At 42.4% G+C, this 27701-nt stretch overlaps 1 protein-coding gene across 1 annotated transcript; it reads right to left on the bottom strand.

Annotated features, from left to right (window-relative positions):
• Positions 1–1711: 1711 nt before the first annotated feature.
• On the bottom strand, positions 1712–27701 carry YY1 (YY1 transcription factor). Its single transcript, XM_036882237.2, has 5 exons — positions 27028–27701; positions 13171–13333; positions 5537–5597; positions 3677–3835; positions 1712–2873 (listed from the first exon to the last, which is right to left on the bottom strand). Exons 1-5 carry the CDS (start codon positions 27686–27688, stop codon positions 2691–2693), a joined length of 1227 nt encoding a protein of 408 aa, XP_036738132.1. The 5' UTR covers positions 27689–27701; the 3' UTR covers positions 1712–2690.

Here is a 27701-nt window from a genome sequence, read left to right on the forward strand (position 1 = left end):
CTTGTTAGAATTCCACTTCAAACTTAAGCAAATTACATCTTTAGCAAAATTATAAAGTCTAACCACAAGCAAAATGACTTTAAGTTATTCCCAATGAGAACTACCTCTAGTCCTTAAATCGTCACTCACTTACTAGTTTCCTAAACTACTGTGAATGGAGAATGCTCCGTCAACAGGGAATTTGGGACACATTTTCTTCAAACCCATTAAATTCCTTTCAGAAATAAACTGCAGACTGAGAGAAGACACATTAACAGAGAGTCAAGGGGAGTGATGACTATCCCACTCAGGCAGGAGGGGACGGAAGAGATGACCAAGGGCATCCCCCAAGGGATCAAGGCACAGAGGAAAAGGGACCTCCCTTCACCCAGGAGCCGGCCTCTCTCTAGGTCATGGCGTGGTTCCTGGGGCTGCTGTGGTTCCATGTCTGCCTTGCCGTGGGCCCTCAGGCTGGAGTCCTGAGGACGGCGCCAGGACCAGGCTCCAGGGGGGCGATGCTGGGTAATTACATGGACTCCTAATACAGCCACCCGACTGGAGCAGCATTTCAGCAGACACCCTGGGACTGGCTCACCTCATAGTGGGGAGGGAAGGCAGGCTTACACCACGGGCATCAGCGGAGGAGGCCTCTGCCCCAGGTCTAGTCAAAGAATCCCATGTCCACACTGGGCACTCAGACCTGAGGGGAGACCTCCATGGGCTTACCTCTCTCTGACTGCCAGATACAGCAAAGCCTGGCTTATCCAGAGAACAGCTGGGGTCTTCCGATTAACTTAGCTCCATCAAACTACCCAATGGATAACAGATTCTGAACGAATAAAAAAAAGTGTCTCAAGTTAACTTTTTCATTTATGATTCAGAAGGCACTTCAAAATTCCAGAGAGCCACGGGGTCACTGTTATTAGGTCACCAATCCTCCTGTATAGGACCGATGGAGAAGATGTAAGATAGGGCTACATTTTCGACCTGATGGTATCCTAGACATCTTGTAACTAAATCTCTGATGTTAGTTTGTCAATTACCTTGCAGAGAGAGTCAAGCATACAGCACAAAGACACACAGTATATTTGCATCTTAAATAAATGGGATTTTGCTGTTTCACGGCAGTTTATAAAATAGTCTCATGAGTCTGGTTATCTGATTCTAAGTAAAATTCAAAAATTAATCACACATTTAAGAGGTCACAATGTGAGAGGTAAAGTACTCACTGAGTACAGTTTGCTGAATAACCTAATCACCTTGCCAACCTGAGCTCAGTGTCCATTTAGAAGCATGAAATTAAGCTACTGGCACTCAACTGCTACATGTGCTAGCATTTAAAGACTCCACTAGATGGAGGAACCAAGGCGCTCAACCTAACAGCCAATATCCGTAAGCACAGCCTGTCAGACAAGCCAAAGACCTGCTGAAGCTGCCCTGAAGGCAGCCTGAGCGATGGAAATGCCTGGTCTCCCTCTGCCTGGGCCCCTGCCGGTAACACCTTACCTTGGCAATACACACAGGCCAGGGCACAGCTGCTTGAGTCACACATTGGCTGGGGGAGCTAAAATCAAAATCCTAACACCAATGGGATGGTTTGGGGGTACTCTTGAGGTAGTTCCTTAACTCGGGGTGCCTGCTACCTACACTCTCTCAGAATTCAGTACATGTAGGAAGTATTAAAATATCCATGCATCACTTTAATCACAAGTCACTGTAATTGAGTGCAAAATAAAGGAAACTTGAGTTGCTTTATTTAGCTTCCAATTTCTGGGAGGCTCAAGAATTATTCTGGACAACAAAAGGAAATAAAGACTGTGCTTACAGATCTTCTTCTGCCATATTCTTTCTGTAGGATCGCTGTTTTATTGTTGCCCTTTCTGTTACACGGGATGTACACGTCAGGTGTTAAAAGGTACAATACATTCTACAACTGAGCACCACTTTCTGTAACTGAACAGGCAAAAAAATTACACTGAACATCAGCATCTGGCAGTATTTTTGGAAAAAAAAAGTGACTAAAATGGGTTTAAATTGATTAACACTATTAAATCACATCTAATATTTGATACTACATGATTCAATACAGCTATACGATACAATTATACAAAATGTGTTAACATCAAAGAATACAACCAAAATTAAGATAGCAAACAAAACCTATATAACTTTTTTTTTTTTTTACAGGAAAATACTTTTGAAGTATGCATGTAACTGCCCATTCTTTTAAAGAAAATCTACTGCAAGCAAAGTTATCAACCTCCAGAAAAATCACACATAGCATTACTAAGCATATCCCCAAAAAGTGTACAATATGCACACTTGGAAAATACAAAATTAAAAAAATTGTAAGCAACAGGTGAGCTTCATATTTATAAGAATGTGAAAAGAAGTCCCATTTTTAGCACTGTTGTATAAAGAATTGTCTTTTGATGCGAAGTCCATGAATTGTCCTCCTGTTGGGACCACACTTTACAAAACACCGTGTTTTTGAAACGAGATTACAGAGCAAGATAGAGCATCTTAGCAATGTCATCTTATTAAAGTTTTTTTTTTATTTTTACTACTTTATCAAAACATGTCCCTTAGGTGTGTAGGATTCATTTTTAAAATTCTTTCCTAGAAACAATATACAAAGGAGAGACATATTTATTCCCAACCCCACTCCTGGAAGATGCTTCCCGAGGTCGAGAAGAGTCTTCTCTCTCTTCTCACTGGTTGTTTTTGGCCTTAGCATGTGTTAAGATGTGAGATTTCAGGTTAGTCGACTGAGCAAACTTCTTATTACAACCATCGAAGGGGCACACATAGGGCCTGTCTCCGGTATGGATTCGCACATGTGTGCGCAAATTGAAGTCCAGTGAAAAGCGTTTCCCGCAGCCTTCGAATGTGCACTGTCGAGGAAGAGACCAGAGATAACTCACTCAGCGACTCTGAACAGGCAGGCCCTGGGTCAGCGAGCAGCTCACTGCTACGGTGGACAACCGCCTACACTTTTCCTCTCTGTTCTGGACAAATTTCCTGGTTATATTATGGAATTAGTGGGCAGGGGGCTCTAATTCTCCATGCAGGACAGTTCCTACAACCCATGAGTAGCCCTCAGAATTACTGAAATATGACCTAAGAGAAACACTTGGCAATAAAGGAAGAATCTTCCTAAATACTACATTAGTATCTGTGTAAATATTTCAAATACTAAAATACAAATGATTAGGAAAGTTGCTGGTGTCAAGTATCAAAAAGAACCATGTTAGATTTACTAACTGCACTGTGACTTCATTCAGCTGTTTGTGGGCTTCTTAACACAAGACGAAATATTAACTATGCTTATTCTCCTATAATAAAATTTAAGAAGTTCCCTGTCAATTAGCAATTTAATATGCTATTAACTACAAAAAATGTACCACCTCCATCCCATAGTGGACACACTAGAAATTTAGTTTTAGGCTTGCTCTTCAGCAAACCTGTTTTTCTCCTGCTGTCATGTGCCCTTCATACGTCCCATTTCCAGTACCATAGAGACCACATACGGGAAGTTGAGAGCCGGGGTAAGCGGATCCGAATGCTTCCTCGGGACACCACTTCCATCTCTGCCTAAGGAGCCCCAAGACCCTGACTCTCCAGGGAGTGGCTCTGCAGCACGGCCACACTGCCTGCCCCTGCAGGTAGTGTGGAGGGGAGAAGGGGCTGGCTCTACCTGAAAGGGCTTCTCTCCAGTATGAACCAGTTGGTGCCGTTTTAGTTTTGAGCTCTCAACAAATGCTTTGCCACATTCTGCACAGACGTGGACTCTGGGGCCGTGGGTGTGCAGATGTTTTCTCATGGCAGAGTTATCCCTGAACATCTTTGTGCAGCCCTTCAAACAGAGAGAGAAGCTTAGCGGTTCACACTGCAAACTGGTACAAAGGATTCAACCACTTAGTAGCCTTCACTGACACATTATAACAACCCCAACCCCCCATTTTAATCTTACTTAGAATTACAGCAGAAATATTAAGTTATTTAAGACAAAAAACAAAGACAGCTGAAAAAGGCCTTATCATTTAATGCAAACCCTTGTTTTACAGATGAGGAAACTGAGGCTTAGAGATGTCTTTAAGTAGACTTGCCCAAGGTCATACTACTAGTAGGAGCCAAGCTGGGAGTAGAACCCAACATACCCTGGCTTCCAGCTACACCATAGCTGCCCCACCCAACTATGTTCCCCAAATGAAGTAACAGAAGCACTGATATATAAATGGAGTTAAAATGACGGCAGTCCACCACTACCTTTGGTGGGCCCCATATTCTGTGCTGCAAGAATGGGCTGTCATTCTCCATCGCCTACTGTTCCCTCTTCTCTCTTTGCCTCTTTCCCCTTCTTGACAGAGAAAGAAGCAAGAGGGTCTCCAAGGAATGGCAACTACAGAAGAAATTTATTTTGTGAGACACTAGGAAAAGAAGCAGGCAACTGATACCAGAGCAGGGTGGGGAGGCAGATGGGCATGTGGTGCTCGAGAGAAGCATGTCCTTCACAATTTCTTCTGCAGTTGTTGCCCAATAATGGAGTGAGTGGGGAAATGACCAGACAGCATGACAGAAGGACAGCACAAGTCAACCAGTGGACAGCTGCACAGGCAAAGGGAGGGGAAGCCACAGTTTTTTCACCTTGACCCCTAGCCTGCATTTCCATTTAGAAAATGGAATTTTTTTAAAAAATAGAGAAGCCAGAGAGATGATAGGCACTTACGGCCTAACTGTTTTCAAATGCTTATGTTTTTTTGGCCCTGTTTTCAAACACTTGTTTTCTGGCTCCAGTCATTTTATATTTCATGGTCTCCATGTTAAGAGCATTAAGAAAGAAAACAAATGACATGAGCGCAGTTGCTAGAGGTGGTACCGCTAATGAAACTATATTTACCCTTCTCCAATTGTGGGTTTTTAAAGAATTCTGTATTCCAACCCAAATTTCTCTGCTCTTTTCTGGCACCACGTGAAACTCTACTCTTCTGTTAAGTTTTACATCCAACTAAGTTTGAAAGAGACCAAATCAATACCTCAGAGTACTTTTCAGGCTTTCCCTTTAAGTACTAAACCACATTTGAAAACAGTTAAGTACCCCTCTAGTAACACACAATTAACAGGGTAAACCAAGAAAATTGTGAAGGAAATGATGAAGTCTTTATCAGGCTTACTTTAGCAACATCCAAAAAATTTCCGAATTTCTGTAACAAGCCTACAGTCCCATAAAGGTCCCCATGGCTGAGACACAACTCAGTGTCTTAAGACTGACTTATTAATGATCCAAAAAGAAAATCCTGATGTAGTTTATTCGATATATATTAATAACAAAAACATTGGCAGCCTACAGTAACCCCATTTAATAGTATTTAAATCTGAGTGGCCTTTACTGAAGAACAGAACTTAATCACAAAATAGTCTTGAATTTAGAAACCAAAGAGATAGTTCCTCACTTAATCTCAATTATAAAGATGGAAATAAAAGTGCAAATTTCTCAGCAGCTCTCTAAAAACTTCATTAACAGTTTAACGACCACTTTTCCCCTAGCATTACTTACTTTATGAGGGCAAGCTATTGTTCTTGGAGCATCATCTTCTTTAATTTTTCTTGGCTTCATTCTTACCAAAAAAAAAAAAAAAAGAGAGAGAGAGAGGAGAGAGAGAGAGAGAGATTTGTAGGAGTGGGTAGACTCAGCTGGCATAAATCATATAGTCCCTAAAATGCTTTCCTTATAGATACAAAACTGAGATTACAATATGCTTCCCTGAAGGGGAAGGGCGGAGACAATCACGCGCACCCAATCCCTAGCTGTGGAGAGTCCCTCCCATTTCACAGAGAAGGATGCTGATGCCAGACAGGCTGTACCAATTGCTGCCTATGGTCGCATAGCTGATAAGCTGGTGCAACTTAAAACAGAACTGTGATCTGTGTGCTTCAAATTCCTGGTTTTTCCTCCTAGCTCTTTAAAAAATACAAAAGATTAACATCCCAGAAAACTGGAGGAATCTCTTAGTGGGAGCACAGCAAAATATCCCAAAGCAGCTGCTGCTATAATGAAGGGCCTTATAAAAAGGGGGCAACGGGTATAGAATGGTCTTGAAAATGTACATACCTATACGACTGCTTAAAAAGGGGGTGGGGGGCACAGCTCATTTCATACTGAGAGAAAACATCTTAAGATAGAGGTCATTTTTAAAAAAGGGCAAGTAGTCCTTTTAAACAGAATTATTTAAATCCATTTATGTCTATCTCTAGAAGGAAATACAGAAAACAGTTAGTACTGGTTACTCTGGGAAGGAGCCCCAGGGACTGGTGGGCAGGTCGAAACACCCCCATACTCTTTCACACTGTGTAGTTTTGATCATACCATTATTTTGGGGGGAGGAGGAGGCAGATTTCAGGTTTTCAAAAAAGCATTTCTTTTGAAGAACAGCGGTATCTGGCCCTTCTTTGGGATGGGAGTGCACATGAGTCCTGACTGTGGCGGCAGTCGAGGAAGCCCCACAGGGGATCACCACCAGCGAGCTCGCTGACCTGCTGACTTACCTACCTGCTATTCTCCACTGAGCCAACCTTGGGTCTCTTGTCAAAACTTTCTCTCCAAATACTCCCTATACATCTGTGTGTGGTGGAGGGCTGAGAAATTAATTAAGAGTTCCTAGAAAAACTAGAAAACAAGATTCACATCTCCGGAGCATGTTCTTTTTGCCCCTAGTTTTGCTATCTCACATTCCTACATGAGGATGCAGATGTAATAAATAATAAATAAGCAACTCAACTCATGACTTCTTAGCAGGAAGAGCCAGTTCACCACCACTCATTTATCACTGAAGATTCCTGCTGCTGTCTTTAAGTCAGTTAAGGCCCCTAACAGTATCCTTCTTCTTCACCCTTTATATGGGGGAAAAGAACTGCCTGGTGTTTCTGTCTTTTTAAACCTTAACTCATGGACTCCTCTGGCCACACCGGCCATGCCCTGGTGGAGCAGAGGGGGAACCATTTATCTGGGAGCTGTGACTTCTCTCTAAGGAGTTTTTTCAAGACTGCACAAATTTCCTATTGTAAATTCTATGAAAGCATTTTCAGCCTGGGATGACCCTCCCCATCTGAGCCCAGTGGAGGCTCATTCTTCCCTGTGCTTGAAGGGTTACATCAGTTAGCAAATGTTTTCTAAGTACTTGCTGTGTACAGGGCTCTGAACTAGCCTATGTTGTTCCTTCCATTAAATCCTGGAGTTTGGGGCCAAATTCACACAACTAGGTCAAACAAAAATTTGGTGCTGCTGAGCCACCTGGAAGTTTTTATCAGAGTTTGGAAAACAGTGACTCACAGGATAGGGTGCTACTCCGATGAAATACTAATTAAAAAAAAAAAAAAAGTATATTAAGAACCAAGCTTCAATTTTCCAAATGAAGAAAGTTTACTTAGATTTATTCCTAGTAACTTAAAAAAAATTACCATGGGAATTTTCAAATATATACAAAAGTAAAGAGAGTAGTCTCATATACTGTTTACCCGACTCTTGATGTCTTAAATGTCACTAACGTGGTACTTTTTTTTTCAAATGTCACTTGAAAAATATGTGCTAGTACTTAGCAATATAACTGATTTTCAGAATGAGAGTTTAAAAGGCATCTGGATGAGAATCCCAGACTCCCAGGAGGAAGTGGAAGGTGTTAACTACAGCTAGTCTTAAGCTCCTTGGAAAATCACCCTCGTCATTACATAGCAGCAGATAAGGCAGTATTATGTTGGTATCTTTTAGATTTTACTTGAATGCACATACTGAAAAGATAGTTTTCCAAAAAGGTATTCTTAGTTTGAAAGTGTTTCCTTTTGTGAGTAAAGACTAAAATTAAAATCTTCATGGCACCAATTGATAGATAACCTATAAAATAAAAAAATATATATACATTTAAAATCCTAAAAAAATTTTTTTTAAAGACTAAAATCATATACTACTACCACTTAGAGTATCTTTTTGACCCTCCCAAATTAAGATTTGATTGGACCCAAGATTTAAGTTTTCCATTGACTGTGACACTTTACAGAGAACTTCTGAACCAGAGACAACAATGACAACAGCATAGGCATTATGAATGAGACGGAATGGGATGTGTGACTTGATGCTCACTTCTACTAGCTGCACGACCTTGAGCAAATTACTTAACTTCTCAGCCTCAGTTTCTTATTCTGTAAAAAGATATAATAATCCTACCTACTTTGGAGCTATGAAAATTAAAAGAGGAGAGATGTATGTTAATCTCTTGGGAAATGACAGCTTTTATCACCAGCAATGTGTTAAATGGGCCTAACTAAAATGAGTTCATTCCTTTGAAAAGTGCCAGTTGTACTTAACAACCCAGAAGGTTCTGGGGCTCCAAACAACCCTTTTGAACTAAAGGGCTGAGAGACTGGAGGAAAATGGCACAAGCAGAAAGGCACCTTCCATATATTACAAATTATACAGAGGAGCCAGGTACCTAACAGGAGAAACATCCTGTCCAATTGTCCAATTAAAAATGGAGAACACACTCCCTATTGCATCATACCTGCTGGCTTTACACTATCTCGTTCTGCACACGTTGAGAGAAACAACACTGTAAAGGACTCTGGGACCAAAAACTGCAGGTATTTCTTGCAGAATTTTCAGCAACGCATTGTGTAAACCCAGAGTTCCAACTGAGTTAGACGTGCAAAGGCCCGAGAAGCTGAGATGAAACGGTTTAACACAGTGCTTCTTAAGTGAGAACAAGCTTCTTCCCTGCCCAGCAAGCTCTGCTGGGGCCACCGATTCTGATGGGTGGTAGAGTGGGCACTCCTGTGTAGTGCATCTCCCTGCTCTATGCGAAGAATGACATCTCCTTAGACAAATGAGAACGCTTGATAAGTAAATGAAGGAGCTCTTAAAAAGCGTGTATTTGTGTGATGAGACTGAGAGTCTTAAGGCTCCACCAGCACACTTCATCTTTACATCAAAGTCCCAGGGCGGGTAATGAACAAACAAATCATAACCAATTTGAGAGTGACCTGACCACTCTTTTTCTGATCTTTCTAGATCAAAGATTTCCAAAGGGCTAACTTTAATGAAAAGCTCACAAAGATTGTCATTTTCATCAGGAAATAGAATTTGCCAGGTCCCACCCACTGACTTTTTAAAATACTATAAAAACATTTCAGGAAAGAACAAAGTCACCTATAGCCCTACATGCCCAACACCGTGACTTTCAAATGAAAGCCAGTATTCCATATACTTGCCCCCACCCCCAACTGGTTTTCTAAGCAGTCTAGGCTCAGTGCCACAGAAATGTGAAACACGGCTTGGTCAATTTCAAGTCCAGTCCAGAACCCCATCTTCCCAGTCTAAGGAGGGGAGCAGTAGCTCACATGCCACCTAAGCCAACGGCTGAGTCACAGAGTGGAAGCAGCTAAGAGTGAAGGCCAGCAGGACAAGTTCTGCAGATCTTTCTAAGCAAAGATGGGGTCTGGCCCCCAACAGTTTGAAACTTGCTGCCTCTTAGTCCTCACAGTCCCAGCTACCAATTCTGGGGCCTCTAGAAAATCCTATTCGGCAGTTACACATATTCTCAAAATGGGAAAACCTAAAAAAAATAGGGCATCCCAAGCTCAAAATCTTTCTACCACCCAATTGAGAAAGATTTGCTTAGTTTTATGTGATCTTTCTAAGAGATCCTATAGAAAATGGGGATAAGAATGAGCCCAACCCTCAATACCCCTCGTAATGCCCAAACCCTATTCCACTACTTTGTATATATACACTGTCAATATGAACAAGGTCTCACTCTATTCTATATACAAAATGGTATCTTTAACATTATCAACACATGCTATATTCAAATGATTATGTAAAACACTGCTTACATTTAACTGCGTTAGGATTACATTCCTTGCTTACAGGTCCAATATGGTAGCTTTAGTACCAAGGAGAGACTTCCTAATCAGGTCAAATGCGGTCTCTCTTTAAATATTGTCAAAATTATGCCCTATATTTAGGCCATAGCTTTCTTAGCCCTATTCCCCTTCCCAGGAAGTTTCTAGTTAACTTCCTTTTAGGAAACTCTTTCCCATACCACCAAGGTGTTCTGGTTCTTGTTCTACCCACTACCGAATGAAATCAACTTTTCTTAAAGAAATTCTTACAACCCGCTGATGTCCTGTTCTAAACTGAGTGTTTCCCAGTCCACTGCACAGCTGTCCTCTTGGTTTTCTCATTATTGTATTCTTTAGAAAGTCTTCCTTGTGGTGTGTACCATCATTTTACTGCAGTATATCCTCACGTAACCTCCTCAGAAAGGGAACAGACAAGATAAAACAAATCCTCACATGTCTCAAAATTGTAGTTATTTTGCATTGTATTTGACTGACAGCTTTGTGGATCAAAACTCTTTAAACATTGCTCCATTAACCTTCTATTTCTCATGTGGGTCATCACTCTTCTGTGGGTGACCTATCTTTCCTCTCTGGAAGCTTTTAGGTGGCTCTTTATCCTTAGTGCAAATTTACAAATGGATGGCATGGGTCCCAGTCCCTATGGGTGGTCTGCTTCCTGAGGAGTAAGGTCAGAGGCAGCCTTGACGTAGAGGCAAGGCCACCTGGAAAAAAGTTGAGGCTTCTATTCCACAACGTGTGCCACCTGAGTTCAAGGCTGAAATGCCCTGGATTTTCTGAGCAGAGGACTAGGGACAAGCGTTCAGACAGCTGCCCCAAATCTCCAAGGAGAGTGAACAATGCCCAGAGCTGCTAGCACCTAATTACCTCTACTGCTCACTACCCATTCACGGGTTCCCTCTCTGCAAATTCGTGCCTCAGCCCCTCTGCTCCTTCACTGATTTCTCAGTCTCTCGGCCCTTCTGGAAAACCCCACTGGCTTTCGTGATGCAATGAGACTTATTTTCCCGGTCTCCTTCTACCTGTCTGAATGATCCCTCTGTTCTGCCACTGGTTCCTCACCCCCTATATATGAAAGCTTTCTCAAGACCCTGTGCTTTGGTCTTTTCCCTCTAAAACCTCCCCCCTCAAAGAGCTTACTCAGTAACATTCTAATGCTTTCTGCCACCCCTCATCAGATGAGTCTAGCCCTCACTTCCTGGAACCAGCTCAAGCCCAGCACAGCTGTTTCATTACCATCTAAATCCAAACATTGCCTACCCTGTAGCCTGCACCAACACGAGGATCCTCTCCCAAGTTCTGGTCATCTAAGCAGCAAAACTTTTAATATCCAATTTGATTCCTCTTTTGCTCCCTCCCTCCAGACATACTGCTGATCTGCTTGACAATCTTTTCCACCATCTCCTATCATCTCCGTAACATTTACCCTTTTATAGTCTGACTGCCACAACTTTGATTCAGGCCTTCATGAGCTCTTGTTCAACTGACTCCTCCCAATTCCTGGTTTCCCTGTACCAATCCAGTGTAGATATAGCTGAAAAGTAATCCTCTTAAACGGAACCTCTGATCATACAGCCCCCTTCTCTACTCCTCAAAAACTTTTCAGCAGCTGTCCACTGCACATTAGAAGAGTCCACATACCTTGGCCCAGCATTCACGGGCCTCAAGAATCTGGTTGATAATACCTCAACTCCTATCATTTCCCTGTTAAGCACACTAATTCCCAGGCAAACTCGACAACTTGCCATTTTCTGAATATATACTTGATATTGAACATGTGCTTTTCTGCTATGCTTACACCACTCTAGCATATAGGAAACTCCACCACAAAAACCCAAACTACCAAAACTCCATGTTCTTCACAGCGCAAATCAAATGCCACCCCCTTCACAAAGCTCTCCTTGATTCCTATGTTCCCTTACCTCTCCCTGGGAAATCAGCCTATCCTCACTGAATTATGAGTACAATAAGGAAGAGGTGACTAGCTTAAGAACACATGACAGTATTAGACCCTGGCGAGACATTTGGCTCAGTCTGTCCAAAAACTAACCCCACTGCTGACTATGTATCCTACATTCTATTTTTATTTGCGTGTCTGTTTTATGTTTTGGAAGGGAAGGGGGAGGGAGTGTGTATTGATCCATTTAGCTGTATTTAAATTATGAATGGCAATAAAAGGTGGAACACAATGTAATTAATGGAAGGTTAGAAGGCTTAACTTTTTTTTTTAGGCCTTGATAAGCTGGAATTAAGTAAATGTGTATATTCCCTCTAACTGCAGTTTCACTGGAGAGGAGAAAAGGGTACAAACCCCTTTGGTAAAACACAATGGGATTCTACATCCATCTGACATGGAGTTCGCACACCTTGGTTTTGGCAGGGTTGGGAGAAGCCAGGATGCATCAGGGCCTCCAGCGCTTTTCTACTTTGCCCTGCTCCCAACAGAAAGGAAAAAAGGTGTCCTACACTCTTCCTAGATGGCACTGGAGCACAAAGATTTCTTTCTTCCTGATACTGCCCTACCTAAATTTCCTGGACTATTCCAGGCTCCATTCACCCTGAGGTGAGGAACAGGAGCAGACCTTCTGCTCCAGGATATTAGTTCAGTTATTTTCAGTTAGTATTTTACATCTTTTGGGCTTTCTCATGCCCTTGTAAAAACTGCTAAAAAATACTGGAAAATAAATAGCATAAAAAGGGACCAAGGCTTCTGTAGAAGCCCAGCCCATTTCAAGCAAAATAGACATCCAATGAGTTCAGGCCTTTCTGACTGCTCACCTTGGACAGTCCCAGGGGTCCCAGCCATAAATTTGTGATCTCTTCCTGTCATGCCAGCTCAATTAACAAAACACTAGGAGCTTAACTGATAATGACATGCTGACATATGAAGTGATGAAACCCCTTCAGTGGGCAGCTGTGTCAGTCTACACAGAGCCGGGCCTCCTGCAGCTTAGCCCAGTAGTCCTCTCAGTTAAAATGTATACCAAGAAGTCAGGAGGCAATGTAAAGATACCATCTCCAAACAAATTATGTGCAACTTTATTCACAAGCAATTTCAATTACGGAATTAAAGAGTATTTGCTTCATCGTACTGTGTTCAAGGATGGTGCCACTCACATTATACCATAGTTACTACTAAAAATAAAATTAACTGCTTTTGTTTTCAGAAGTCTCCCTAGATCAAGAATACAAACCACCATGTAACTCAGGCACCAAAAAACACAGCTGACAACACTCAAGTACTTTCTGTGATTGAAAGAAAGGCAAGTTCCTCTGACTTACCTAGCAAATTCAGCCAGTTGTTTGGGATCTGAGAGGTCGATGCCAGGTATCCCTCCAGGAGGAAGCTTCTTCCCGGTCATGTACTCTGAATAATCAGGAGGTGAGTTCTCACCGATGATCTGTTCCTCAACCACTGTCTCATGGTCAATATCTTTTTTTTCATCTGAAACACAATGTAAAATTGTCTTAGCGGAGTAAAAACACTCATGTGGGCAATTACATTAAAAAACTCTAAAAAGTGCTTTCACTAGCTGCTTAGATGGGTAATTTGTAGCGGCTATTTCCATTTCTTAAACACCCAGTCTTTCTCTTCAATCTCTTAAAATCTTGCTTCTACTGCCTGAAGGTCACCAAGACTAGCAATGCCAAATCCAAGGGGCCTTCCTCTTGGGAGCCCCAGACCTCTCGGTCATGGGGTGTGGTCCCCACTGCTGTCCTCGGCATGCACTGCCCTGCTTCCACGCCCACTTCTCCAGTTGGCCTGTTTTCAGCTTCCTGGCTTCTCCTCCTCCTGCTTCTCAGAGTTTGGCTTTTTGTCCACCACACTCATTTCCTATTATCTGCCCACTCTGCAGAATGCAGACCTGATGGTATCACCGTCCCCTCTTGGCTAGCCTCCTGCTCACCTCCAGCCCTTCACTCTTCGCTCGAGCTGTACTGGCTTTTCAGTTCCTCGACCCATCCACCCCAACATCATGGCCTTCACTCATACAATTTGTAATTACAGCTCTAAGATTTTTGTTGGCCTCTCCCAATAGACTGTAAGCTCCAAGAGGACAGGGATGCTTATCAGTTTTGATCCTCACGTATCCCCAGAGCCTTGTTCAAAGTCTGCACATAGTTGGCCCTCAATAAATGTGTTCAAAGAATGTAGGACATATCTACCCTATGTCTTACTATCATCATGGCAAGTCCAACAGGTTAAAAGAAAAAAAAAATTGACACCTAAAATCGATCTCCTATATCCCAGACACCAAATCCTATTGATCATTTTTAAAAGGTCATATCCCTTTGTCCCACTGCCATCAACTCGGTTCTTGAGGTTATTACCTCAAACCTAAATGACTATGACAATTTCTCAACTGATCTTCACAACTCTGGTCTCTGGCTCTATTAACGCCATAAAGGATAATTGATACAGAAAATATAGCTGGTATGTTTTCATCTGTGGCACGAACCTTTCAACAGAGGTATAAATCACTTCAACTTGGCATTCTAGGCCCTACACTGTCTGGATCCATTTTAACCCATTTAGACTTACCTTTTGCGGCTCCTCCCCATTCCCACTGGCCTTCCTTCCTTCCTCACCTAGTAATTCAGGAATGCCCAGCAGGAGATGCTCAACAGGCACCAGCTCCCCCACTTTGCTCTCATGGCTTCTTCTATCTAAACGCAGCCTGCCCTCCAGGGCCCAGCTCAAATTCTCTAAGGGCTTGTGGATTCTACTGCTCCAGTCTCAGATTCTTATCTTTGCTATGAACTCCTAGAATGTTTCTTGATAATCGCACTGACAAAACGCTAAATTATGCTGTCTTAAATTTTTGTTGGGCTTGCCTCTTAGGCTTTTAAAGCTAAGTTTCTGCGAGAAGCCAAAATTGGTCTTTACTACTTTGGTGCCTAAAGCAGAAAAAGAATGCTCCAAAATTTTCAAGCTAAGTGGAATTTTGTTTCTCCATCAAATTGTTTCACAAAGAACAGTAACATAAGAACTCTCAGAAGTGAAAAATGGCTTGTTCACCCCTTACCTTGCATTACCTTTCTACCACTGTTAACAAACAAGACCAAAACCAAACCTAACCTAAACCTGCAACTGATGTTACTACCAAAGAACTACGTGTGGCTGTCAAGCACACTGCTCTCGGGACATCAGTTTGAAGACAGAATGTAACGTAGGCTTCATTTAATTCAAGTGTCCATTAACAAGTTCAATCCCTCTCAGCAATGAAAAGCACAGACCACCAGTTTTAATCTTTCAATGCCTCTCTTCTCCCACCACAGTTCATTTTAGGAAAACATTATGGCTCATTATAAGGAATCACAGAAGGTAGTAACAGCAGCTGACATTTTATTGAATGATTACATGTAGGCACTACTTTAAATCACTGCAAGCATCACCCTATCAAGTAGGCAAATTAGCAAGTTCATTTTACAGAGGAGAAGGCTGAGGCAGAGAGGTTAAGTAACTTGCTCAGAGTTAACTAGTGAGTAAGTTAAGTGGGAGATGTGAACTCATGAAGTTTTACTGTAAGACCTGTGTGCTTAACTGTTAAGCTCAACTGCCTCTTCTTTGGAACAAGAAACAACTAGATAATATATCCCCAACTACCCAATTATAGATGAAGAAGCCCAAGGAAAAAATAGCTGGATGTATTAATAATAAAGGACAAGAAAGGTGGTGACTGATCTTAAGTTATAAAGGTGGGGCTGCACTTGTAACTAGATTCTTTAATTTCTTTTCTCTAGGCTGCAATAATTCCTTCACCCTCCAATCTCTCCAACCCCAGCACCACCAAGTTTCCCATCAAATTTCAAGTGGTACAGAAACACACTGGCAAGCAGAGGAGCTATTTTTCTTTACCCATGTTTTTATACTTTTGATACAAGGATGACAGCAAGGCTGAGAAACACTACTGCTCTGAGGAAGCCACAGATGAGGGTCTCAACGGTGCTAGGGCAGAAAGACGCTCAGCTCCTGGACTAAGGAATCATCCAGCGCGTATTGACTGAGGGCCTCCTATGTGCCCGGTAATGTCCTAGACACCACGAATAGCAGCCAGAAATAACACAAATTCTCTGCCCCTTAGGAACTTAGGTTCTAGCGAGGAGCTGCTCTCACATAAATACCACAGGCTGGGTGGCTTAAACAACAGAAATGCGTTTCTCCCGGTTCTGGAGATAAGGTGCCGGCCCCATTCAGTTCCCACTGAAGGCCCTCTTCTGGCTTGTAGACAGATGTCTTCTTGCCATATCCCACATACAAATAATTTCTTATCATATTACTTAATTTCTGTCTCTTATTAGGGCACTAATTTCATTCATGGAAGCTTCACTCTCATGACCTTAACTACCTCCCCAAGGACCCACCTCTAAATACCATCACACTGGGGACTAGGTCTTCAACATACAACTTTTGTGGGGGACAAAAACTTAAGTCAAATGAGGAAATGCTTCTTGAGGTTCAGTTTTCAGCCCCAACTTTAAAGAATATCAAGCACTCAGAGAACAGTCACAAAAATGACTAAGGATCAGAATACAAAACATGAAATAAGCCTAGAGTATGACCAGATTTTACAATCTCCAAATACAGCCAGTGGGCCAAACCCCTCTGCCCATCTGCTCCCTCTTCTCTGCCATTTTCATGGTTTCCTTTTTATTCTTTTAAATATTTTTGGTAAAAAAGGCATTAATACAGTATTTCAACCATCTGTGAATGTACAATTCAGTCACATTAAGTACATTCACAATGTTGTATGCCTATCATCACTAGCTGTACCCAAACTCCATCTCCCCCAACAGAAACTCAGTACCCTTTAAACAGTAACCCCTCCTTCCCCAGCACCTGGTAACCTCTATTCTGCTTTCTGTTTCTAAGAATTTGTCTACTCTAGGGACCCTTTGTAAATGGACTCATACAGTATTTATCCTCTGTGCCTGGCTTATTTCACCGAGCATTATTGTTTTCAAGGTCCATACATGTCACAGTATATATCAAAATGCCATTCCTTTCATGGCTGAATAACATTTGCATATGGACAGACCAGCTTATCTATCTATTCATCTACTGATAGACACTTGGGTTGTTTCCACCTTTTGGCTATTCTGAATAATGCTACAAAGAAGGGTGTTCACATACACCACCTATTTTCATAAAGTTTCATTGAAACACAGCCATGCTCACGCTCTTTTGTCTATACATTGTCTATGGCTGCTTTCCTGATACAATGACACATGGAACTGATTGGCTACAAAACCTAAATTAGTAATATCTAACCTCCACAGAAAAAGCTTGCTGATTCTACAGGACAGGATTTCAGTTAGAGAAAATGGGATTAAACTCTGGTGGAAATTTTTCTTTGTGAAACAAGCAACATTTTCTGACAGTGAGATTACTGAAAGACAGTATTTCCTACCAAATGGCACCATTCGCCAGCAGGTCTTTAGAACAGGGTAGGCTCAAGTTTCATTTTGGAGGAGGAATAAACACGACTGGGCAATGAATCAGATGGCGGTGTGTGTGTGTGTGTGTGTGTGTGTATAACAGGCATGTCACATATGCCATCTAACTTTTTTGTTTGTGCTTCTTGGAGGATGGTGGTGTCCTCAGCTGGGATGGAGAATGACGAGTGAAGAGGCAACGTGCAGATGTGGAGTTCTCTTTGGTTTGAGATATGTGTGGGACATCTAGTGGACAGACCTCAAGGAGAGAGCTGGACATGCCCAAGTGGGGGATAAAAATCAATGTAGGATGGAAAGACATATATGGGATTCACTGGCCTAACAGCTGCATTTTAAGACTGCAATTCCAATATTGAGAGAATGAGGAAGACTTTGCAGAGGAGCCCGAAGAGCAATGTCCAGATTAGGGAGAAACTAGGTCTGTCTAATTTCACTAGTAACTTTTACTAGAATTTACTCAGTAAATTACTCAGTGCAAATGGCACACAGTAAAGATAATCTGTCCCTGGTACACATTACGTGCATGGCCTATAAGTAATTTTAAAACTATAATCAAACTAATTAGAAATCAGTCTGCTATTGGTTATCACCATCTACCTGCACTTCTGAACAATGTCAGTGATACAACATTCTTGCCCCCAAAAAACCTTTTGGTCTAAGTTCTAAGTAATTTCTATGGTTATTGCATGCTTTCGTAATAGATAAACTTGTATTATTATCACGTTCCTTGTTTATTCCTTAATAAACAATTTACACAGAAGTGTATTTGGAGAACTTGAAGGCCAGCACACAAAAATTGTAAGGAGTACACCAGGCTCTTCAACAACAAACTGTAAGGAAATAAACTGTTTACACAGAAATCACATTTCAAAGACTGCTAGAAAAATGACAGAAGATGTTAGGTTCTACTGCTGTAAGAATTCAAAGATAACGTCTGTCTCATTTCCAACAAGAACTGGACACATATTAAAGCAATAGATCAAATAATGTCAGTGTTCACTATCATTTGGTCATTTTATCTGCTTTTTGCAAAAGAAAATCCTCAAAGTTTCAGCCAAATGTAACAGAAATTTATGATGCTCTAAAAGAGAAAATAACATTCTTTTTACATTTACAGACCATATGTATATAAGTTTCCCCCTTTGTTCAAAAGAAATATTCAAAGTATTAATTCATTTCCTTTTCTTTTTATGCACTTTTATCAAAAAAATGTTTTACCATTACAATATAAATTCAAATAAAGAGTTTCAATGTCTGCACTGGTCATTCTTACATTATTTTCATTTCATAATTACTACTGAAATGAAGATTTGCTGTAATACAGGAAATAAATAAGGTATTACCTGATCCTCTCTGAATGTCTAGTATGTCATGTATGCTACTGAGTCCTACTGACTGGCTACAGGAAAATACACATCTAGGTAAAGCATGTTCATAAAGCAAAATCTCAATCTGCTTTAAAATCGTTGTACTGTATGGATGTGTGTATATATTAATAAATGTATTTCCCTGGAGTTTTCCTGGAAGGCAGGACTGAGTTGATTATCTCTTCATGTTTCAAGGAGACAGATCAACCCCACATTAGAAGAGCCATTGCAATGGGTTTCTATAACCAACATGACTCAAAATTTATGACTGTAACTGCCAGGACACAATTGGGCAAACCAAATTCCCACTTGGAAAAAGCCGAGAATACAAGTCACTGATTCAAAGAGGTAGGGTGGCGGGGAGAAAATGTCAGTCATAAACGAGAAAAAATGTTCAAAAAAATTTTTTTAAAGCACAAAAAACCAACGTATGCCTGTCCAGCTAGGGTTTACGGTTTCAGGCATTCCCTGGGGGCCTTGGAACATACCTGTGGTGGTAATGGGGAACTGCTAAGTCAGTCTCTGGCCGATCCCCACCTCTCAGTTATTCTGTTTCCTTCCGTGTTACCAAAGTTATGTACCACTTGCAGTGTAGTTTTAGAGGCACAGCAGAGACTCAAAACAATTTATAGCCAAAAAGGTAGGAGTAAGGAACTAATGGAAAAGCTGGGAGCACTCTATGTTCCAGAGAAGAGGTTAAAAAGTGGAGTCTCACCCACTCTGTATGGTCCAACCAAATTGGTTTTCCCACAGTGTTCCTCAATGTCTGATAGATACGTGATGAAACAACTTCCCTCTCCTGCACACCTCTCGTCCCTCACCTAACTCCATCTGCTCTTCCAAACTCCAGCTCAAGACCTCTTTCCTTTAAGAGGCCTTTGTTCCTGTCACTGAACCTCATTCATTAAATAAAGAGAAGACCACCTCGACTTGATAATGGGGGCAGTCTAGTAACCATAATGTTGCTCATGTAATTGTAGATTAATGATATCAAAAGAAAAAAAAAAGAAAAAGAGAAGACCACCTTCCTTATAAGGCTAAAACAAGAAAAACATTAAATGGTAACCACTGTCTCTGGAAAATGGAGACGAGTACACAAAAACACCTTTATTCATTTTCCCCTCCCTCCTGGGCCTAAGGGACACAAGTGAGTAGGTCCTAATCTTCAGGATTTTAAAGAATGTGGGCTTTGTTTTAAACTACAGCAAGCATGTAAAGAACATAGAAAGTGATGAATCATCTTCAGCTGGGCTACATTTTATGTCTTTGGCTGCTCTAGGACACTACATGAAATTTACCCTGTACTTTGTCATCATTCATAGGTAAATTTCCCTCACATGTGAACAGATTTTAGAGTTCAGTCCTAAGAAAAGCTTTATTTTCCTAGTTTTTCCCATCTTAGAATCAGTTAACTGTACTATGGTTTCCTTTTTTATCTTGATTGCCAGGAAGCTCAGGCGGTTTGACCCTAGTGTTTCCTTTTTCCTGAGATCCTGATACCCTATTTTGACCAATTTACATATTTACTTATATGAATTGGCTAGGTGCTTTTTTTCCACACCTTCCATCTTAAGCCATAAACTTTGGTCTGATGATTCTAGGGAACTTCTAGCAAGATCAACATTATCTACTCACCACTGCCATCGCCCAAACCTTTACTGAAATGTGGGTGAGCTAAATATTTGAGATACATTGCTAAGCAACAGGTAAAAGTCAGACACAGGCTGTTGCCACCTTCCCCACTAACAGACACACCTATCATTAATAAAGGATACTACCATTTCTTGAGTACGTATACTACCATTTATTATGTTTCATGCCAGCAACTGTTGTGTTTCTCAAACTCAAACAAAACCTTTAAAATATCAACCCCCTATTTTTGGTTGAAGAAATTAAATTTCAGAAATGCCAAGTAACATATCTAAAGCAGCACAATAAGTGGCAGACCTAGGATTTGACTGTTAAGATGGACTCTAAAGTCCATGCCATTTTAGAAAGAGAATGCCTCCCCACCCTTACTACTTCCTTTTCCACCTATGCAGCAACAGACGAGATGGGTATTTTGGTCCATAGGCCACAATTCCACCATACAGCGCAACTTCCATGGACTTATTGTTATCTATGGAGCCCAGGGCCATCCTAAGGCTTCAGAGTCACAGGCATGGGACTAACACTCTGGAGGAAGTAGACAGCCAGGGAGCAAGTTAAAAGAACACGCAAGACAATTTCAGACAGGGTTATGAGATAGTGACAGTTGTGGAGGGGGGAGAGGGAGTGCTAACATGAATGGATGAACAGGGCAGGCCTCCTAGCACAGCACCAATTACGGGAACACCTGGGGTTGGAGCACTGGAAGCAGAGGTTAAGAACAAGTGCAAAGAAACAAGTTCAAGGAACTGAAAGGATGCCACGAAGACTACAGCGTAAAAGGCAGGAGAGGGGCCAAACTGTGACTGGCCTTAGATGTGACAAGGAGTCTGGATTTTACTGAATGTAATGGGGTGTCTGGGGGATTGGTGTCTGTGTGTGTGTGTGTGTGAAAATAGTGTTTTACCCTTTTACCCATTTTTAAGTTCACAGTTCAGTGACATTAAGTACATTCACATTGTTGTGTTTGGGGGTTTTTAAAGCATGGGAGTAAAGCCATCTAATTTAAATCTTAGAAAATTCAGAAAGGAATACTCTGGGTGACCAGGTCCCCAGAGGTGAAATCCAGAGATCTGGATTTAGTGCTTGTTAAGAGTCTATGAAAATGTATTTAATATAGAAACCATATATACAGCTATAAATTACAAGTGAGTTACCAACAAAATGAGTAATTAAAAACCAGTGGTTAATGTGGAGCAGTGGCCGCACCTTCTCTACCTCACATTTTTCCAGTGCTACGAAGCTGTAAGACGTAAAGGGAAAAAGAATACAGAGTCAAGTTGAGATTTGCAGAGACACTTTGGGGTGTTTTCAAGAGTGTGCTACTCTGTGAGACACTAGAAATTCTATTTGAAGTGTCACCCACCCTGGAAGAGACAGCCAGCCTCCAGCACAGCTAGGGCACCTCTTTCCCTTCTCCTCAGTTCTTGTATTTGAGAGGAATTACTTACACAGGAAAAAAGATCCCATCACAACCACTTATGTTGTTTTCAAGTTTAATCATATCTGAAGCCACTGTGTACAGCTAAAGTAACTGAATGGTTATTAAGAATTTTACTCCAAAGAATTCCTAATGTCTCATTTGGCAGGTCCCATTAAAACTGAATAGTTTTGCTTTAAAGAAATCGAGTACATTGTTGCCTATTGTCAGTAGGCGTTTGAAAAGGAGTAGAATTTCTTTGCTATAAAGGAAATAAAAATGCTTTTAGGGATCCCTCTACAACAACTTGTATTACAAAGAAGACAAGGTCAGAAACTAAGATATGCCAAGGTCAGATATTTGGTCAGTGCCCTCTAAAAAGGAAATCCGATGCTGTTACTTACATGCTTCCCAGAAATCACTGGGCTTGCTGTTATTGATAATTAATCACAAAATTAAAATGAGACCTACTAACACAAGATACTTACGACTAGGAAATGTCCTGTACTGTAATGAAAAGACCACCATGCACAAGGCACAGACTTACACAATAGTCAACTAACTTCTAAGACCTCCCGACATCTTCCTAACATTCTAACAATAATGAATGAAATTCTTATTTTCAACATCCACGTAGTGTTTCAGATGCCAAATTTTAAAAATCAAGGTTTGAGCCTTCATTCAACAATACTGTAGAATAGAATACAACTCACTGGTAAACTGAAAGGTTTTCACTTTTACTTACTTTTCCTATGGGCAGTAGTAAGAGCAGAGCTTATAAAAATGTCACTTGGGAAGAGCAGATCATGAGTTAACAAAACAATGCAGATCTTAAGAAATGTTCATTCTAATGACTGTTAACGGGCTCTAAATTTCCCAGCCTTAAAACAAACTGACCTTACTAAAGCAGACTTCAAAAACAAACAGGCCTTTTGTAAATATCCACGCAGGAGCCTGGCATACTTTTAAAAAAATTATTCTTTATGTCTTCCAAAAACCCAAAATGCTAGTTGTAGGTAGAGGTCAGGAGCTCTGACCTTTCCTTGATACAGATTTTTCTTTTCATACTATGGGGAGTAGGCTGTTGAAGGTGGGGAGGGTAAAGGGAAGGTTAGTAACCTGGAGTCAAGAGTCTGACAGTCCAGATGTTTCATCAGAACGCCAGGCTTCCAGAGCTACCAGTTAAGGAGTCAGGATCTTGGGCTTGGGCTGCCCCATGTAGTTCATGGGTTGGCATAACTCCTCTGGAGGGCTTCTCTGGCTCGGCTCCTGGGAATTCCTGTTTACGGCATCTCTACTTAGTGATACACAGCACAAAAAAAAGGAGATGGAAAACCCAGAGAGAGGTATTGCAAATAACAAGGCTATAGATAGAATTGTGGGCAAACCAGAACTTTCTAAATACATAAAACTGAGAAAAAAGTTAACACTTCTTGACTTTCTTTAAATTTACTGATTTTAACTATCAATGGTTTTCTGGTCTTAGATGTTTTTTTCCAGCACAAAGCACTTCTTTCTGTTCAGTCTAATGAGATAATTAACCAACAGCCTTCAAGGAAGGCCACAACTTCTAACCACCTGAAACCTCAAGATTTTAAAGCCTTGTTAGGTTTCTCTTAAAACAATGTTTTAAATACTCAACCTTTATCATTAGCTTTCCTACTCTACCCAATGATTTAGTTAAGCAGTTTAGCTTACAATAATCTCTATAAAATATGTCACTCTTATACAACTATGAACATCTAGAGAAAAAAACATGTGAATACTGCACCCTCAACTTGGCAACACTGAAATGTTCATTAACTGTAATGCCAGGAAAAACAAGAGTAAACATAGACTTCAAGCAATGAACTAAGAATATTCAAAATATAGTTGAACTGCGATTAAATACTGAAACATGTTCAGCCTTAATCAGGCCTTAATTTTCCCATCTGCAAAAATAAGCAGGTGCTGTTGTAGTATCTATACATTGGAATATTCTTCAGCCTTAGAAGGAATGAAGTACATTCTACAACACGGATGAACCTTAAAAACACTAAGCCAGACAGTGTAGCAGAGAAGGCAAATAGTGACTCGGTGGCATTTTACTACACTGATGAGCAGTGACTGCAATGGGGTGTGGGGGGGACACGATAACATGGGGGAATGTAGTAACCACATTGTTTTTTCACGTGAAACCTTCTTAAGAGTGTGTATCAACAATACCTTAATAAAAAAAAACAAAAAACAAAAAACAGACTAAGCCAGACAAAGGGCCACATACGGTAAGAGTCCATTTATATGAAATGTCCAGAAGAGGCAAATCCAGACACATGGAAAATAGATTAGTGGTTGCCAGGGGCTGGAGGGACAGGGAAAAGGGGAGTGATTGCCAGTAGGGATGGGATTTCTTTCTGGGGTGATAAAAATGTTCTGGAATTAGTGGTGATGGCTGCAGAAACCAATGAACTGTGCACATGTGACTTTTATCAACTAAAAAAGGAGAGAAGCGGATCTCTAAGGACCCCTTCAGGTCTAAAACTACCTTACTACAGAACCACTACATTCCCTTGATGCCGTTTCATGAAGAAAGTGCCCATCATACAGATTACTGTAACTCCATGGGAAATTAAAGAAAAATGACATACAAGCAAAAAGAAACCCGTATAATCTAAATATCTGGTTTCCACTAACATGCTGCCTCCACTAAAGAAAAAAATTTTTAACTGAAAGGTACTAACAAGTACTAGAACCCCAAGAATACCCCGTATGTACAATTATTTTTATAAGGACTTCAGATAACTAAACTTGAACTCCAGCAAAACTATAACCTCATAGCTCATTCCAACCTAAGGGACTGTTTTAGATAAACTGCAATGTAGTTAATTCACACCTAGGATCAAATGAGATCCAGTATGAGAGCGGCCAGCACACTGCCTACCACAATCAACACATACAAACAGGTAGAAATTTAGTTTCACAGCTAACCTGTTTTGAGTTCACCTGTTATCAATTACCTCATTTCTATTCTGAAGATGAACCTAATTCAGAATTTGAACTTGGGACATGCATAGTTAATCACAAACTATTTAGCTTCTCTTTGGTAATAATTCCAAACCACAAGGACAAAGAGGGACAGTTTACCACAAAACATGCCTGAGGAAACAGGCCATACTGTTACTGCTATCAAATATTTATAACTGCCTTTATGCAGCAACATTCCAGACAACTCTTTAAAGAAGTGGACATTGAAATAACCCCAAACTGTGCAACCCTGTAAGCAGCCACCTACACAGGGAATAATGACTTTTAAGTGCTGACTTAACTGTAATTAAGGAAAGCCCCCTAGACTCCCCCCACTCCCACTGACTTGATACATGTATCACTCCATCAAGTGAAGTCTACAAGCTTCTGGGTATGGAAAACTGGGTTAGCAATTTAGTAAGATCAAATATAGACTATGTAAAACACCCTGTTTTCCTAAATTACTATAAAACCAACATGACCATACCACGAAAAAAGTAAATTTATTTTTATGTGGTTGCTGTATCTTTACCTAAATATCTAATTTCAAATGGCTTCCTGATTTCGGCAAACATCAATAACCAACACTCCCCCCATTCCACTATTAAAAGAAATACTTTTAGTTCTAACATGATTAGCGTGCAATCATTCTGAACTACCAAAATACAAAGTACTGTTTGATAACCAAGTTAGTAGACAAGTTTCATTTAAACATAGGTCCTGCTAAACTCAAAACTATTAAGACTTTTCTAAAAGGTCCTCTGAAATCCAGAAAAGCAGCGCCAGATCGCATTTGCTATTAGATTTTGGCAGCAACTGGGATGCCTTGTTCAGTCCTGAGTCATAAATCCATCCAGCTTTAGTTATCTCAACTTCGAGCTCTCAGTAGATACAAGCAGACCAGCTTTTGTGAACCCAGCCTTTTTAGCTATTTCATGCGTCCGTTTGAATTATAACAATCCTTTAATACTCAAAGCTCAAGACATTTTGAGGCTCCGATTCTGAGAACTTAGTAAAGAGCACTTAAGTAATTATGAGGGAAGGACCCACAAACTAAACTTAGTAAATTCAATCACCACAGGTAGATTAACTAGCTATGACAGAATCATTCCCATTCTACTACCCTAGCAGTTTAACTAAATGTGAATGAAGCTATAGGATACCGACCAAAGAAACCCAGCCTTTGACAAAGTAAAAACATGAAGATTTTGATTTCTTCCTTCACCTGTTATCAATTACCTAATTTCCATTCTGAAGATGAAACTAAATTCAGAATTTGAACTTGCAGATAAGTCCCTGTTGCCCTACGTATTTTTTCTGTCTTTCGTATTAAAATAGCAAAGAAACGCTTTCTATAGTCCTTTTTACGGGGAAAATAAGACAGCTTTCTATCAGGTTAAAAGCAAACAGAGACTTAAAAGGACTCGGTTTTACTAACGTAGGGGCAAACGTCCATAACTACGTATCTAACCAATCTGCAAAATGCCAAATACTTAAGGAAAAAACCCTCCCCAGGTGGAAAGGGTTAAACATAATTTACAAAAACTCGCGGACCCTCTCCACTGTGCGCTGCGCGGGCAGCAAAAGCGAGGACCCCGCTAGCGCTCGGCGACAGGCCCTGCCGGCGCGGAGTCCGCACACGCGAGCCCGACGTGCCACCCAAGTCCCGCCCCGCCGAGCCTCGAGCGCCGGGCGGCGCGGCCTCGGGCTGGGACCGGCCTACGCCGGGCGTGGGAGCGCAGAGCCCTGCGCGCCCGCCCCTGGAAGGCGCCTCTTGGGAGCAGCGGAGGGAGCGAGGAAAGGGGCGGGGCGGAAGTGGGCCGGCGACGCCCCCAAGAGGAAGGCGGGGGAAGGGCGGCCGGGGCGCGAGGTCCGCGCAGCCCCGCCAACGCCCGCCCGGCGCCCCAAGGCCTCGCGCGAAGCTGCCCTGCAGGCGGGCGGGGACCGCGGACCACGAGCCGCCCGGCCGTCCGTTGGTCCGAGCGCGCCCCGCCCCGCCAGCCCCGCCCCGCGCCGCGCGGCCGCCCCGCCCGGGGAAACTACGCCACTGCGGCCTAGCGGGCGGCGCCGCGCCTCCCGCCGCCATCTTCGGCCCGCCGCCCCGCCGCCCCCGCCGCGTTCCGCCATCTTTTGGGGCCGCCATACTTGCCCTGCGAAGAAGATGGCGGCGCCCATCACACACATAAAACATGGCTTCCCTTCAAAACAAAAACATCCCGGGGGCCGGGGCGAGCCGGCGCTCACCTGAGGACCACATGGTGACCGAGAACTCGCCCTCCAGGGTCTTGATCTGCACCTGCTTCTGCTCCCACTTCTTGCTGCCCGCGTCCGCGCCGCCCGCCGCCCCGGCCCCGCCGCCGAGGTAGCCCTTCTTGCCGCTCTTCTTGCCGCCGCCCTTCTTGACGCGGCCGCCGCCCGACGACGACGAGCCGCCGCCGCCGCTCTTGCCGGCCGCCGCCACGGTGACCAGCGTCTGCTCGATGTAGTCGTCGTCGCCGCCGGCCGGCGCGGGCACCGGGATCAGAATCTGGTCCTCGAAGCCGTCCTCGGCCCGCAGCCCGTCCGAGTCGTCGCCGCCCACCACCTCCTCGCGCGTCTGCACCAGGATCACCTCCTGGTGGTGGTGCACCTGCGTCGGGTCGTCGGTGACGAGCGGCTGCAGCGCGATCATGGGCGGGTGGTGGTGGGGGTGGTGGTGGTGGTGGGGGTGGCCCGCGTGCCCGTGGCCGCCGCCGTGGTCGCCGCCGCCGTCCTCATCGTCGTCGTCGTCTTCCTCCTCGCCCACCACCGTGGTCTCGATGGTCTCCACAGGGATGGTCTCCACCTCGATCTCGTGCAGCTCCACTATCTCGGCCGGCATCTCCGAGCCGTCCGTGGCGATGTAGAGGGTGTCGCCCGAGGCCATGGCTGAGGGCTCC

The sequence above is a fragment of the Manis pentadactyla genome, chromosome 11, assembly GCF_030020395.1.
Source record: "Manis pentadactyla isolate mManPen7 chromosome 11, mManPen7.hap1, whole genome shotgun sequence".
Lineage (NCBI taxonomy): Eukaryota > Metazoa > Chordata > Mammalia > Pholidota > Manidae > Manis > Manis pentadactyla.

What these genes read in the sequence shown, in the direction of transcription:
- YY1 (XM_036882237.2), bottom strand. Translation starts at nt 27,688, where the DNA reads ATGGCCTCGGGCGACACCCTCTACATCGCCACGGACGGCTCGGAGATG. An exon ending in CAATAGCTTGCCCTCATAAA is followed by an intron (nt 3,836 to 5,536) that starts GTAAGTAATGCT and finishes CTCTGTTTGAAG; the next exon opens with GGCTGCACAAAGATGTTCAG. An exon ending in CTGGAGAGAAGCCCTTTCAG is followed by an intron (nt 2,874 to 3,676) that starts GTAGAGCCAGCC and finishes CTTCCTCGACAG; the next exon opens with TGCACATTCGAAGGCTGCGG.